Source organism: Megalops cyprinoides, chromosome 9, assembly GCF_013368585.1.
Source record: "Megalops cyprinoides isolate fMegCyp1 chromosome 9, fMegCyp1.pri, whole genome shotgun sequence".
NCBI lineage: Eukaryota > Metazoa > Chordata > Actinopteri > Elopiformes > Megalopidae > Megalops > Megalops cyprinoides.
The window spans coordinates 15,705,712-15,719,687 of record NC_050591.1 but is presented as its reverse complement, the minus strand read 5'-3'; the positions used below and the strand labels follow the sequence as shown (position 1 = coordinate 15,719,687).

Sequence of the window (13,976 nt, the reverse complement as noted above, 5' to 3'; positions counted from 1 at the left end):
TCTGCATATTTTGTGGTTCAACTGATGGCGCCTCTCACTGGAAGAAAGGTGCTGCTCAAATCTGTGTGATGCAGACTTGTTCACACCGATGAGCAAGACCTCTGAGGCTATTTCTTTGAAATGTCACCTGGATTGTTTTTCTCTTTGTAATGGTGCGTTTTCCTTCCATTTGGGGGCGTTTTTGGTGCTGCCCGTCAAACTGACTCAGCCCCAGGTGGGACTGAGTGTGTGTCACTGGCTTAAGGCCGGCTCATTCGGCCAGATAGCCATAAATCCGTGCCACTGGAGGAATTCCACTCCTCTGCGCCTGTCTCATAGCCCTTCTGAGCAGATATATATCTGAAGGTAATTATTTTTATTACCCATGTGTCACATTTATTCCTTTGAAAAAGTAGCAGCTGTGCTGTTTTGAGTCATTTGTTCGCCTCCGGGGCAGCTCAGATTTTACCCCACCAGAAGCTTGTAAAAGTAATGATGGATCTAATCAGTTATTTTGTGTTTTGTGGCAAAGGCCTACAGTATCTTTAGATTGTTATCTGCATTTTTCAAAGAGAAATGCATGTGGGTTCTTTTGAAGCCCAGTACTTGCATTTAATTTGTAATAGAATTTTTAAACTTCTTATCACATGGATACATTACACAATCATGTGGGGTACACATTTATGATTCTTGAGCGTGCAACATAAGCCTCATCTTAGACAGAATGATTAGTAGGCAGTCTGTATTCAGTCAAGTAATAATTTGGTATCTGGTAAAACAGGTTTTTTGGCTTTTGGACTGAGCATAACCTCTTTAAATGGGCTCCCAACAGACCAAATTTCTCAGTTGTCATGCTGGCAAGTGAGAGAGCTTCAGCAGGGGCCGGTGCTGGAGGTGGGAGCAAGGCGGGGCGCTGCAGAGCTGTGGACGTTTAAGGATCGGCATGTCACCCTGTCGCCCATTCCCTCTCTGGCACCCGGCAGGACAAAAGGGGAGGGGAGGCTCTGACACTTTACAGACTCACACGTCCATAAAACAAAACACAACATGTGACTTCAGATAAACAGCAGGCAACACAGCGCCCGTGTGCAAGGCTGTGCCACAGAGAGAGGCTCAGAGACCACAGTCACAGGAAGCCTTTTCTGTTGGGGGCAGACAGTGGTGAGAGCACAAATGATACAGCAAATACTCACCAGTATAATGTCTGGCATTAATTATAGCCACAAATGTGTCCACAAATGTGATATCACCCCCAAATGCCATCACTACTTTAAATGTACTGAAAGATCACAAACGCATGTAATCACTTCCTCAAATGTGATGTCACCCACAATTTTAGTGTCTCTCTGAAATCTAACATCTTGAAATAATACCTCCCACGTATGTAATACCTGTCAAAATATCTGATATCTGATAATGTCAAGTACCACTCATGACATACAGTATCTGTATGTGGCGAATCAGCAGTCTCATAGAAACAGTTACACCTGATGAAAAAATAGTAAGTGGTATTTACTCATAGTATGTCCTGTGCTGATTCAGAGCTGCCATTTAACTTCATGAGCTCTTCATGTCAGAAAGATCTTTCCTTCCATAGCAATCTCATTATTGCGCATTACTGACTGCATGATGTGCGGTTGATGATCATATGAGCTGATTTTCAGTGCTATTCTCTCACCAGGCATGAAAAATGGATGAAAATATGTTTACTGATATCTGTGCAGCTGTGTTTACATGGAAAACGATGTGATGTAAACATTATGATATAAATAAAACATATTAAATGCTGATTTCTTTCCTAAAATCAGTTGTACATCAAAAGGTTTATTGAATTCATCAATGTAATCAATCTATGAAAAAATAATAATAGATAGTGGGATTTAATAACGATATTTGTGGATCTGTACTTCAAATTACACTGGCAAAACTGCTCTGTGAACTGGGTGTGACCCTGTTGATCTGAGAGTAGTAAACAGTGTGCTCTATGTGAGACCTCTGGAAATCCAAAGTGTCTTTTCCAAGATGAATGGCCGCTGATTTCATTAACTGAAGATGAAAGACAGCTTGGAATATACTTGGAACACCGTAGTGAACTTTGCAGACACTAGTCTCAGAGACAAGTCACTAATTCTTCAATGCAGTTTGTATGGTGATCCACCGCTGTGGTGCATGTCCTATAAGCTGTGGCTCTTATAAAAGAACACAAGCGTAATATGATGCTGTTGAAGCACATCAGAGTTCAGTATCAAACACACAAAGATATATTCATCAGATATATTCATTCATATCAGAGCGCATTTGTATGATCAGCTCTCAGCAGAATGTATTTGACAGGAGAACAGGATTACTGTAAAAACAACCTCTGACGTTCACATGCGCACGCAAATCCTCAGAGGAAATGCTGCATGGAAGAGGGAAGTCTCTATCCCGGCACATCTTTTCCGAGCACACTGCCGCAGTTGAAGGGGTCGACTTGGTTGCATAGAATATGTGTTGGGAAATAAAACCCACAAGGAATGCGCTCTCACTATTTTGACGTCTTTTGATCTTTTACCGATTATAACCGAGAAGGATCTGTGTGCAGACAGGCAGATCTGGCCAAAAAGGAAAACCAAAGAATACATTCACATGTATAGAGTCCCAGGCGGCAGGCAATAAAAAAAGATGCGTTCACGACCTGACTTCTGTGATCAAAACCTCTGTTTAACTCATCATTTAACAACTTTATTGCTTGGGAGTGTCACAACAGTATGGACTTGTTCAAAGTAATCTTTTTCCATGGATGTAACATCCACAGACTCTGTCCATGATCCCAACACTAACCCCATCTGAATTTGTTGAGCCCATTGTTTATTGAAATAAATAAGATGTACAAATGTGACAGACCACCACTGTACAGTATACGTCATGATAGTAACATTTTAACATCTTAAATTATTTTAAGATTTTACAGTCATTTACCTCATAATAGTGGACAGACTAGCTAGAAGGATATCACATCAGTGTGTAGCATCATTTGGACAAGGTTAAGCTTTTGGATGTGCCTTTATAATCCCGACAGAATGTGCTAGGGACACTAGTAATGTAGGCTATCTCAGCAATGAAACAGGCATTTTGCCTGTTATACAAGATGCCGGTGGAGCTGCCAATATGAAAACCTAGATTCCCATTGTGTCTGGCTGCAGTCAAGCCACACGCTCACACGAGCACAGCGCATGCAAGTATATACGCAAACTCATACAAAAAAAAACAATGGACACACAAACACAGCCAAATTCACACGCGCAACTACAACAGACACAAATAAAGATACACAAGCTCTCTCACACACATAGATATACCTTAACACACAGTCTTGCCTGTAAGATTAGACTGACGTAAGATATTCAGCTGCATATAATTACGACTGAATGAACCCAATGTAAGACAGCATTATGCAACCACAGAAATTCGAGGACGAAACTAAGATTGACTTACCGTTTGAGTTATCCATGGGCTTCAGTCTATCTCTGTGTCACCATTCTCTGTAGTCATAATGATGGGAATGACACCAGAAGTAGAGGAACTAACCTCTGGGCCTTGGTCACAGGTGAGCATGTGTGGAGCTCTGGACACCGAGGCCTAATCAGCCTTGGTTCATGGTTTACCTGAGTAAAAGCAACCAATCACCTGTCCAAATGGATCCAATTAACAGCATGAAAGGGATGACAATCAGTCCTCCTTAGGGTTATGTGCTCTCAGGTGAACCAGCAGTCTTGGTTATGCTTGTCCAGACCCTGCTGTATAGGCAGTGTCCCGCTGGATCCGTTGTTATTTCCTGAGATGGGATTGCATGGTTTTTCCTTTACAGTTGACACTTTGTAGTAGAAATTACAGAAAGGGCACACTGTCTAAGTCTTTCTCCCCTAACAAGAGCATGATGGGTTCATGATGAACAAGACCCAGGGACATCCGACTGTTAAGGGGAATTTAGCTTAATAGATATATGTTAGATAAAATAAAACGCCTGTATCAAAGGCTGGGAACGTAGCAGGTGATGCTATCGTTGGTTCTAAACCAAGGGCGAATCACACGAACACCCCGGCAGCCAGTTCCTTCCTCAGACGTAAACAGCTCCATCTGTTTTCTTGCTTGAATGTGTTCCATCCAAGGCTCTGCAGAGGCTAATTCTCCCTGTCTGGTAAACAGAATGGATGCCTTTTGCAGCTGACCCGAGAGAGCATGTCTCCTTCACATGAGGATCTGTTTCTGTTGGACTTCTTGTTTGGATTTGTCCTCAAGTGTGGTAGGTAAGATGCAAAACCACCAAAGGACAGTGCACACAAGAATCGTGGGATAAATTTTGAGCCTCGTAACTCGGAGCACATAATATCTGGATTCTGGATCAGTTGTTTTTGGATTTAAATGAACAAAACGTGTCGCGCCAGCTGTCTTCAGTTCAGCTAAAAGTTAGTGCTTAAAACACAAAACACTGAAAGGCCACTGAATTGAAGCCTTAATTTGCAACAGCTGTATAAATAAGATATACTAGGGATAATCCTTTAATCTAGTACTAATATATTCGAAGAATGAACAAGCATTAATTCTCCTTGTTAACAGATTAATTCCCCTTTTTATGTTAATAATCATGATAATTTATGAAACATTTTCTTGTGTACATATACAAAGACTTTGTAGTAACTGCTGAGACCCCTCTTATGGTAAATGTGTGTACGTCAGAGCTATGTGGGAAGACACACGAGTGTGCGCACAAAAACACATTTCATCTATATTTATTTTGGGGCACTCACGAAAACTGTTGAATTTCCTACCATGGTTGATTTACCAGGTCCTGGAAAGAATTGTGAGTTGCCTTCCTGGTTTAAAAGGGTTAAGTGAAAGAGACTGTAAAATGAGCCGTGTTCTAAGAGTGCCTCATAAGGGGCACCTTGAGGTATTCTTTGCAAAATGGTTATTTAACTTCAAAATGAACTCCAAGGAAAGTGTTTAGTTGGCAGTGACATGATGATTATTAATAAATGCTGTGCATGAGTGTGTGTGTGTGCATGTGTGTGTAAAGTAATTTAAGGTAAAATGCGCAGATAACTCAGTTTCCACCTCTTCCTGGCGATATAAAACAATTTGCCATGGACAGGACTAAATATTTGATTATCAGTAATGTATCATTATGAATCAAGCTGGGAAAAAAGTAGTCATACTCTCAATTTGACACTTTCAAATACTTTAACTAGCCAATGCAACTGAATCACAATGTGTAACAAATTATTTTTAAAAGAGATTACAATGATCTTTACCACTGTTTTTTTCTTGCTTGCTGTTCATATGCTTTACTTAATGGCCCCATATTTTCAAGGAGTTCAGGGGGCCCCAGCTGCAGACTTAGCAACTGTTGCTTTGTTTGTGACATTGATTAATTCATTAATACCCAGCAGAGGATTAGATACTAATTAAAAACATAAGGTCATTTCATAGTCATTTCATTTCATCTGGAAAGGATTTATGGAAATTATTGTTGCCCTTCATCCTTGTCATCTTTACAATGCATGTGAGAAGAGATGCATATGAGAAAAAGGTAGAAAAATATGGAAAAAGACAGAAGTCAATAGTTGTCCTCAATCCCATTGTCACATTCCTCTGTTGGTTAACCAAAAGCAGAGTTCCTGTGTCCCTCTGAAATAAATCTTGTAGATAGTTAATTTCCTGTTTCAGGAAAACCAAGGATGGTGCAAGGAAATGTTGACCAAACCAGTCCTCATAGAACCTCACGTACCATAACAGATTTTTTTTTCTGAGTTTGTTTACGATTTGCGAAAACACAATAACAGCAATCACTTGAATGCAATGGAAGTACAAATGCTGTAAAACTTCAAACTGATGGCAAACTGAAATAATTACATCTTATTTCCATGAGGAGAATGCTAGTATTTTTTAGACAAACGATTTTGTGGGCAAGTCGGAAATACTGTAATTTAAATGACGTGAGAAAAGCAGAGTTTTCATCCTTAGTAAATCCAGCTGTGACATTTTGGCTTTTATGATTGAGAGCAAAGGAAAAAAGAGTAGTTACAAGGGGAAACTACTGTCACATGTCTCGGTGTTTTGACTATAGTTTGGAGTTTCATTCTCTGAGAGTTTCAGTTCGGTCTCAGCTGTGTTCGTGTTGATGGTCTCTCAATCATCCTTGAGAAACATTTGCAAGATGCTGACGCAGCACCATTGTGACCTTGTGAGGGCCCCAAAAATCATTGTCCTCTCTCAGCTCCCATTCCCTCATGAGTGGAATGTTCAACATGTCTTCCTGCCAATCCAGCATGGGACCAGGACCAATGTCATTTTCGAGAAACTGCTAGGCTTCACAATGTGTCATAGGGTCAACACAGGGTCAACATCAACCAGCAGGGGGCAATTTGTAGGAGCTTCAGTTGGTTACCAGATAGAATTGCATCAAATGATTGTCCTTTTCTATTAATCATGTCACTGATCTGGTACAGATGGTTCATACTTCGGTATTTCCCAAAAGAGACATTTATGATGCGCGATCCTTGGCGTGACCCTCCACAACAGGGAAATGATATTCAACCTATTGTGAAATAATTTCTTGAAAAAAGCGTAGATGTGGTGACACACTGTAATATAAGTAAAATAAACTTGATGCACACCAGGATATTTGGGCTTGCAAACCCACGAGAAACTTCATTCATAAAGGTGATGAATACCATATGTTGCCATACACTGGTTTGCCATTTAAAAAGTATTAGAAAGATATTGTGAGGAATTAAAGTGAGTACGGCCCCAAGAACTGGTTACAAGCATAAGTTCCCAACAGTACCCCACATAAATGTCCTTTGAAAAGTCTGTGTTGAGTGGTTGTGTTGAAACTGAAAGCCCTTCACATTTCCCCTTCCTTTTTCCCACCCATCCTGCCAAGAACCATGAACATGAAAGTTCTGGTGGGCAGAGTGTCTCCGCCAATCATTTCTACAGTGACATTTGAAACCAAACAGCGACACCAGCAGCATCTCCAGGGTTTGGAGCAGGGAGTGCTGGACATGGCCACTTCTCAGCAAGAAAACAAATCTGCAAATGGCTCACATGAGTTTAAGTTTTATGTATAGAAATGTAACACATAGTAAATGTATGGTGTGCAGGAATTTTAACTTTACCTTCTCCGCTGTGGCCTACCTCCCCTAAAATGAACCTTCTGGACAGCAGAGCACTGGATCCAGGCAGGGAGAGGTTTAATCAAAGGCCAGAGACCCTAAAGGCAGAGACCTACAGGTGAAAGGAGGGGGTTGAGTGGTGGAGAAAGGGAATGGGGAAAGATACACAACCAGCTGAGGCAACAGAAAGGGGAAGGGTCATTGCACAGCTGGTGTACCTCATTTGCTGGTTTGGATTTGTTTGGGAGAGTGAGTGTGATTCTGGGACTTCCCATCCTCCCAAGCTCCATTTACAAAACTTTCATGATTTAAATACCTCAGCCAGCTGCTTTGCCCAGGGTGAAATTACCTTCATTTTGGAGTATTGCTTAAACATGGTTGGTCAGGCTGCAGAGCTCAAACTTCAAGACAAGGCCTTAGCACTGGTGCATCTCCCTCTCTGGTGAAACAGTGCCCTTGTGTGGCAGACAGATACAAAGACCAGAAACATTGTATTTAATAATTTTATTAATTTCATTAATTTAAAGTAGTAATAGTTCATAATAATCAATAGTTCAGTAATATTCTTCAAAACATGTCAGTTCAGACTATTATTTGAGTAATTTAGACTGTAACAAATTAAATTAGGGTTCTCAATACATTTTTGGTTCTTTATCGCTAAATTTATCAATTGATCAATTCGATTTAAGTAATCTCACAGTATAAACATAATATGACCAGTATAGGTCATGTAGTAATACTGTACAAAGCATTTGATGTGTGCTACATGGTTGTATGTGATATCGTCATATTGGAATGTGTTACCTACGACACCACTGTGCACTATTATATAGTATAACTTGTACTGGCATGTCCCATAATGTAAACAAAGGCGTCCTGTATCTGACTGAACATAGTTCATGAGTTTCTACAGCAGAGGAATGGAAGGTCATGGAGGATCTGTTTTTGTTTAAGGGTGGATCTGGTAAAATGAAGAAAATGGCTGTGCTCACCTCTGAGCCACATCCATCTTTCTGAAATGTGTCAGTGTGAATCCCCTGCTGGCTGCTATGCAATGTTTAGTCTGTGTTTCTCACACGGATGCGCATCAGTGGAAAACATTGTGGTTTCAGATGAAAGCTGCTGGGGGTTTGTCGTTTGGTAACTAGCTGTTTGCACCCTGTTCTTCTCTAGAAAATGTGATGTCACTATATTTCCTGTATAGTCACACCCACAAACACTACCATGTGTCCCCATCGCTGAAACCCTAAACCCTAATCTCTGCTGTGGCTGACTTGCGACAGATGATGCTGGCTTTTGAGCAGCATCACTTCTGGCCCGTCTTGTTTCTGTGACTAGCTGTGGTTTCAGTCTCTGGATACTTTACATATCTTTGAAATATTACATCACAGACCCTCTGAGCATGTAAACACAAGATAAAGAAAGTTCGGCAGGGGCTCAATGGCCAATGGGACACTATATTCCACAGCGAGATTGACTATAATTATTTCATGTGCCAAAGATATGTGTATCAATGAAATGAATTTTGCTTTGTTCAAAGGCGTCAGTAGGCATTACATAGATCCACAAATCTTTAGATTATATGCATGCTATCAGTGTAATCAGGGGTGCTATCAGCCCATCTTGTTAACATAAAGATCAGTGGATATGAACAGGGCCAATTCATGTCTTTCAGAGAGCCTTTTTACAGGATTATGAATGTGCTTTGGAAAAAGCGGCATCCAGTTAAATATGTGTACGTTTTTACATAGGAGCACAGACACACTGAATGACCACACAGAAGCAGTGAGGCATTATACAGGTGTTTGTTGCCCCCTGCTGCCAAGCAGAGAAATCACACTCAGAGAAAGTAGATGAATAACCTGTGAATACTGAACATTTTATTTACTATATTTCAAAGACAAACCAATAAAACATATGTTACACATTTTGATTGACTTGAAGCCCATTGGATGTGTCAGTTCCTGTATGATTCAGTGGTGGCAATTTGGTTCTTTTGCTGTAGATCTTGTCTAAGTCAGGGCATAAAGCTTGGGTTCTTCTGTCTCCTCTGTTAAGCTTATGGCCTGGTCTGCAGGGTTCTATGAGTAGCTGCCAGCCTCAAACAGTTTAATTACAATGGCCTCCTGCGGCTGGAGCGTCAGCGTTTCCAGAGAGAGTGAGCCCACACGGTCGAGCCCTGTGCTGGTCACGTACACGCCACCCTCAGGGAGGCTGGGGGCCCAGCCGGGGTCCAGGGGCCTGGGCTCAGGGCCCAGATTGAGTAAAACCAGGAAGTGCACACAGCCCCACGAGCGCAGGAAAGCCAGGAGAGGTGGAGAGGGAGAGGTCGCAGAGGAGGAATTGGTGAAGACATCGAGGGAGGTGTTGAAGGGGAGATGGGTGAAGTTGCCGAAAAGGAGGGCCTCCTCCCGGGAACGGGTGTGGCTAAGGGAGTGGAAAAGCCCCAACACTGAGCGCCTGGATCTTGGCTGAGCCTGACAGAGAGAAAGAGAGATTACATGGTGGGCGGGGAGGGGGGGGGGGCAGGAAGGGGGAGTGAGAAAATGCCATGAAAAGAAAACATGAGAGAGGGATGAAAAAGGACAAAAGAAATGGAAGGTAGAGAACATGAGAACATGAGATAGAGGAAGAGAAAATACAATAAGTAGAAAAAGAGAGAGAAGGAGATGGAGGGGTACAGAAAGAGAAGCAAGAGATGGAGAGATGGAGAGATAGAGAAGAATACAGAGGAAAGAGGGGAAGTAAAAATGAGGGAATCAAGTAGTAATGAGAGCAAGAGTCAGAGCAATTTCTGAGACAATTTCTTCCTATCAGGGACTGCACTGAATGACATGGTTAGGGTATGTGTCACCTTGACAGAATACTCACCTCGGTGGAATCCTCTCCTCTCTCTGTCCAAACATCCCATCTCAAAGAGGCATTCTTCAAAGAGAGAAAGAAGTTCAAGCCATCAACACAAAGTTAAATAAAAAATCTGGATTACTTTTTAACTCTATTTACAGTTGAAGTGAGCATCTTTGAGTCATGTCAGGTTGCCAAGTACTTTAATATATTTCAGTCGTGAAATATGTTGCAGCACTGGAAAACCCATCAGGATTCCCAAATGCTAGCTGATTGGTGACTAGGTACAGCTTACTAACCTGTGATTGGCTGATCTCATCACCATAGTTAATGACTGGTGTTCCAGGCAATGTCATTGTCAGTACCATAAGTATTCTCTGTAGTTCCCATGAAACTACCCCTCCTACCTAGAAGCAGGGAAATACACACACACAAACTGCTCAGACACAACTCTTTTCAGTGTCTCATCATGATGGTTTAGCTATTGACAGAGCCATAGCTATAAGTCTAAAGTCTTACAGGTTTTAAAATGAAATCACTGAAAAAGAGTAATGCAACCATGCAAGTCGAATTCAAAATCTACACACTGTCCAGCTCGGCCACTTTCCCTGTGGCATCACCAAAACCGTCTCCACAGTGGTGGCAACTTCCTGTACAGACAGTGGATGCGGTGAGGAGGGCAGGAGGGACCTTGTGACTAACTCCACCAGTGAGCTTGCAGAACTGGAGTCATTGTGTGGTGGTGCAGCCTGGCCCATCTGTCTCACCACCACAATCCTCGACACAGACACACAGACATGCAGAGACACATGGGAAACAGGCTGTGACACTCAGGGCAGAGACACAAAGACACAGGTGCATAAATACGGTTACAAGCAGGAGCACGTAAAGACATATACAGGGAGAACAAGATTACTGTGTACTGAAAAAAGTGTGGCCCTGATAAGGCATGGCACAGCGTGGAAAATTACCTTTCATCATCCTCTTTGTAGAACTCTTTCACCAGCGTTCTCCATTCCAGCAAAATCTGGAAGGCATAGACAAAGTCACTGCTTTGCCCTGCTGTGGCACTGTCATCTCCTGTGTATACAAGCATGCACACACAGACACACACAAACACACACACACGCACGCGCACACACACACACACACACAAACACACAGACACACGCACGCGCACACACACACACACACACACACAAGCACACACACACACACACACACACACACAGGCTTCTGAAAACAATCATTCTGGGGTGTTTTGGGTTCCTTCATACCTCTTCAGAATAAGCCACATCAGTGTCACATATTCCAAATCCTGCCACTCCCTGTTCCAGCCAAAACTGCAATGCTTTCTGCGAAGGGAGAAGGTTCATACCATCAAATAAATGTTTATAGCATATTCTATGGGATATCATGCTAAAAGGGTTATCAACCTAGTGTTAGGGGAACAGATGCTTCCTGATGATATTTTGCTTTGATGAAGATTGGATCATACCTGTACCAATCCAGGTTGTTCTGTGGAATCTAATAGACGTAAGTGGCAAAGGTCCATTAGGATTCTCACCCCTGGATCAAGGAGATTGACAGAGACCGTAAAAAAAAGAAAAAACAAAACTTGGTAAGTAAAGTCACATAAAGATGACAGGGCAAATTGGGCCTTTCTCCAATATCTGTCTAACATCAGTAGTTTAACTCAGTTTTTTTGCAACTCATCATTTAATATAACAGTTTTAAGATAGTGATTCTAGCTTGGAGTCAAAAATTACATGCAAATTAACATGAGGGAAAGTCTTTAGTTTCACAAGCCAAGGGAAAATCACATCAATGGCCCATACATGGCTGATTCATAAGTGGTTCATACGTCCGACTAAGCACTTTCCCTAGGATTTATCATCTCAGCAAGCGGTCGGTGGAGCTAATTTTCCCCCACATGTTTGGGTCTCTCTGTCTGCCTACGTTTACCAAAATAAATATGGGCAAGTTTGAATTGAACTTTGAAAAGCAATTGCTGTGGGCACAAGTAGAAAATTGTCAGACCCCACGGCTGCTATGACAACTGTTAAGGATTGTGTGTCCATGCACTCAAATTCGTGTCGTTCTATATTTTCTCATAGAATGACCATAGCTTACGATCAGCTACAGAGCCTTTCAAAGGCATCCACATCAGGTTATCTGCGTCTTCACTAGTGGTGAAATAACTCATGAGTCTTTTTCTTCACTCAGTATGGAGCAGTCAAACAAAGCAGGCAACTCGACATTGTAAGATAGAGTTTAGAAAATGACTGGACAGCAGAACATTGCAGGTTGGATTCCCAGGTACAACACCGCTGCTCTAACCTTGAGCAAGGTACTTTACCAGAAATACCTGAGTAAAGATACAGCAATATATATATACATATATATATATATATATATATATATGGGTAATGAACCCTGGCTAAGGGCTTCAATGAAGTGAATAAGTAATGTATTGTACCTGCACACTCCATTTTCACCACAGCCCCACTCCACTATGGCAATACAGACTCAGGCCAGATTATAGACATGCAGTAAATTATACTCTGTATGGAAGCTACATTCATGCTTAGTATCCATGTGTTCTTCAGCGGATGGTTCATCTTATTCACCTGCACTCTGGCCCTCAGTGACCAGCTGCTGGAACTGGGTCAATGTGCCCAGGGTGGTATTGAGCTGCATGAGACCGGATGGGGGGAGGTCCTGGGGGAACATGTCCTCCAGGATGATGGCTCCCACCCCCAGGGTCTGCAGGTAAGGCAGGCGATCACGAACTCCTGCCCAAACACGCACCATCAGTGACCCTCATCATTTAGAGCAGTGTGTATTTTATATATAGAACTGCGCATGGAATCTTACGTAATTGTAACAACTGTACCCTGCAGCATATGACAGATAAAGTGACAGTGTGTACACCTGAAGTTATTTTCATGGACAATTTTTCAAGACTGAGTGTTATCGATGAGCAAAAGGTTTACTTTAGAGATAGAGATCTTTTGATGTATCACTTGACTGACTGCTGTCCTGATTGAGCAAATTTACCTTTCCTCTGCAATTCTGAAAATACTAGTGATTTACACAGAGCTACAAATGCCTTTGGATTGAGGCATTGCACATCCACTGATAAGAAGCCCCAATGCAGATAAATAATGAACCACTAGTTTTCAAAATGCAGCTGATGCTATATCCCTCAGCTGCTCCACAGATATTCTGTAACTGCTTGGTCTGGTTCACATTGGATGCTCTGTTTCTGCTACTGTTGTAACAGTATGTGAGTATAATGTGCTTACTTGTGGTGAACATTCTTGAAAGGGCATGGTCTATAACAGAACATCCATAGATAACATAACAGCTGTTACTGAATGGAATCTCCTGGATGGAGGATGGAACGAATGAATCCTGGACCTGAATATCTGGTCATACCATAGAATATCTGTGGCGACTCTTATCTCATCCTCACAGCCCCCGAAAGTGTAGCAACTCACCGTCGATGCCCCCAACCCCACCGCTCTCAGAGTCTAGCAGCAGGGCCGGCTGTAGCCGGTAGAAGAGCGCCTTCTGCCACCACTGCAGGGGAGGCGCAATGGGGCGGGGGCTCTGGACGATGAGGGCGATGGCAGTGCACAGCATGGCGAGCCAGCCCAGCCAGAACAGCAGCACCAGGCGGGAGCGCAGCTTCCTCCACCAGGGGCCACCGGCCGCCAGCTCCAGCTCCTCTTTGGTCAGGGGCCCCCAGCTGGTGCGCTGTTCGGGCTCCGCTTCCGGAATAAGGAGGGGCACCGTCTCAGAGCCCCCCAGGCTTCCTGAGAGGGCGGGCCCTGGCCCGCCTGCCACACTTCCGTAGCCTGGGTCACCATCCACTTTCAGTGGCATCTCGTCTTACTGTGGTCAAGAAGGGCCTGGGTATGGGGGTGAAATCCTGTTCATGTCTATGGAGTGCACCACCAGACAACAGCATTTTTGTTGGATAGTAAA

The 13,976-nt window shown here is 42.7% G+C and overlaps 1 protein-coding gene across 1 annotated transcript; it reads right to left on the bottom strand.

Moving 5' to 3' along the window:
• Positions 1 to 9,220: 9,220 nt before the first annotated feature.
• On the bottom strand, positions 9,221 to 13,874 carry LOC118782627 (4F2 cell-surface antigen heavy chain). Its single transcript, XM_036536022.1, has 8 exons — positions 13,487 to 13,874; positions 12,614 to 12,778; positions 11,482 to 11,552; positions 11,261 to 11,338; positions 10,955 to 11,010; positions 10,571 to 10,760; positions 10,272 to 10,390; positions 9,221 to 9,599 (listed from the first exon to the last, which is right to left on the bottom strand). The coding sequence occupies exons 1-8, from the start codon at positions 13,872 to 13,874 to the stop codon at positions 9,221 to 9,223; spliced, it is 1,446 nt and encodes a 481-aa protein (XP_036391915.1).
• Positions 13,875 to 13,976: the final 102 nt, after the last annotated feature.

Bases quoted from the DNA above. Each gene is read 5' to 3' on its own strand.
- LOC118782627 (XM_036536022.1), bottom strand. From the start codon at position 13,874: ATGCCACTGAAAGTGGATGGTGACCCAGGCTACGGAAGTGTGGCAGGC. The intron at 11,339-11,481 runs GTATGATCCAAT...CTCCCTTCGCAG, and splicing joins AACAACCTGGATTGGTACAG to AAAGCATTGCAGTTTTGGCT. The intron at 10,391-10,570 runs GTGTGTAGATTT...CCCTGCTTCTAG, and splicing joins GAAAGTGGCCGAGCTGGACA to GTAGGAGGGGTAGTTTCATG.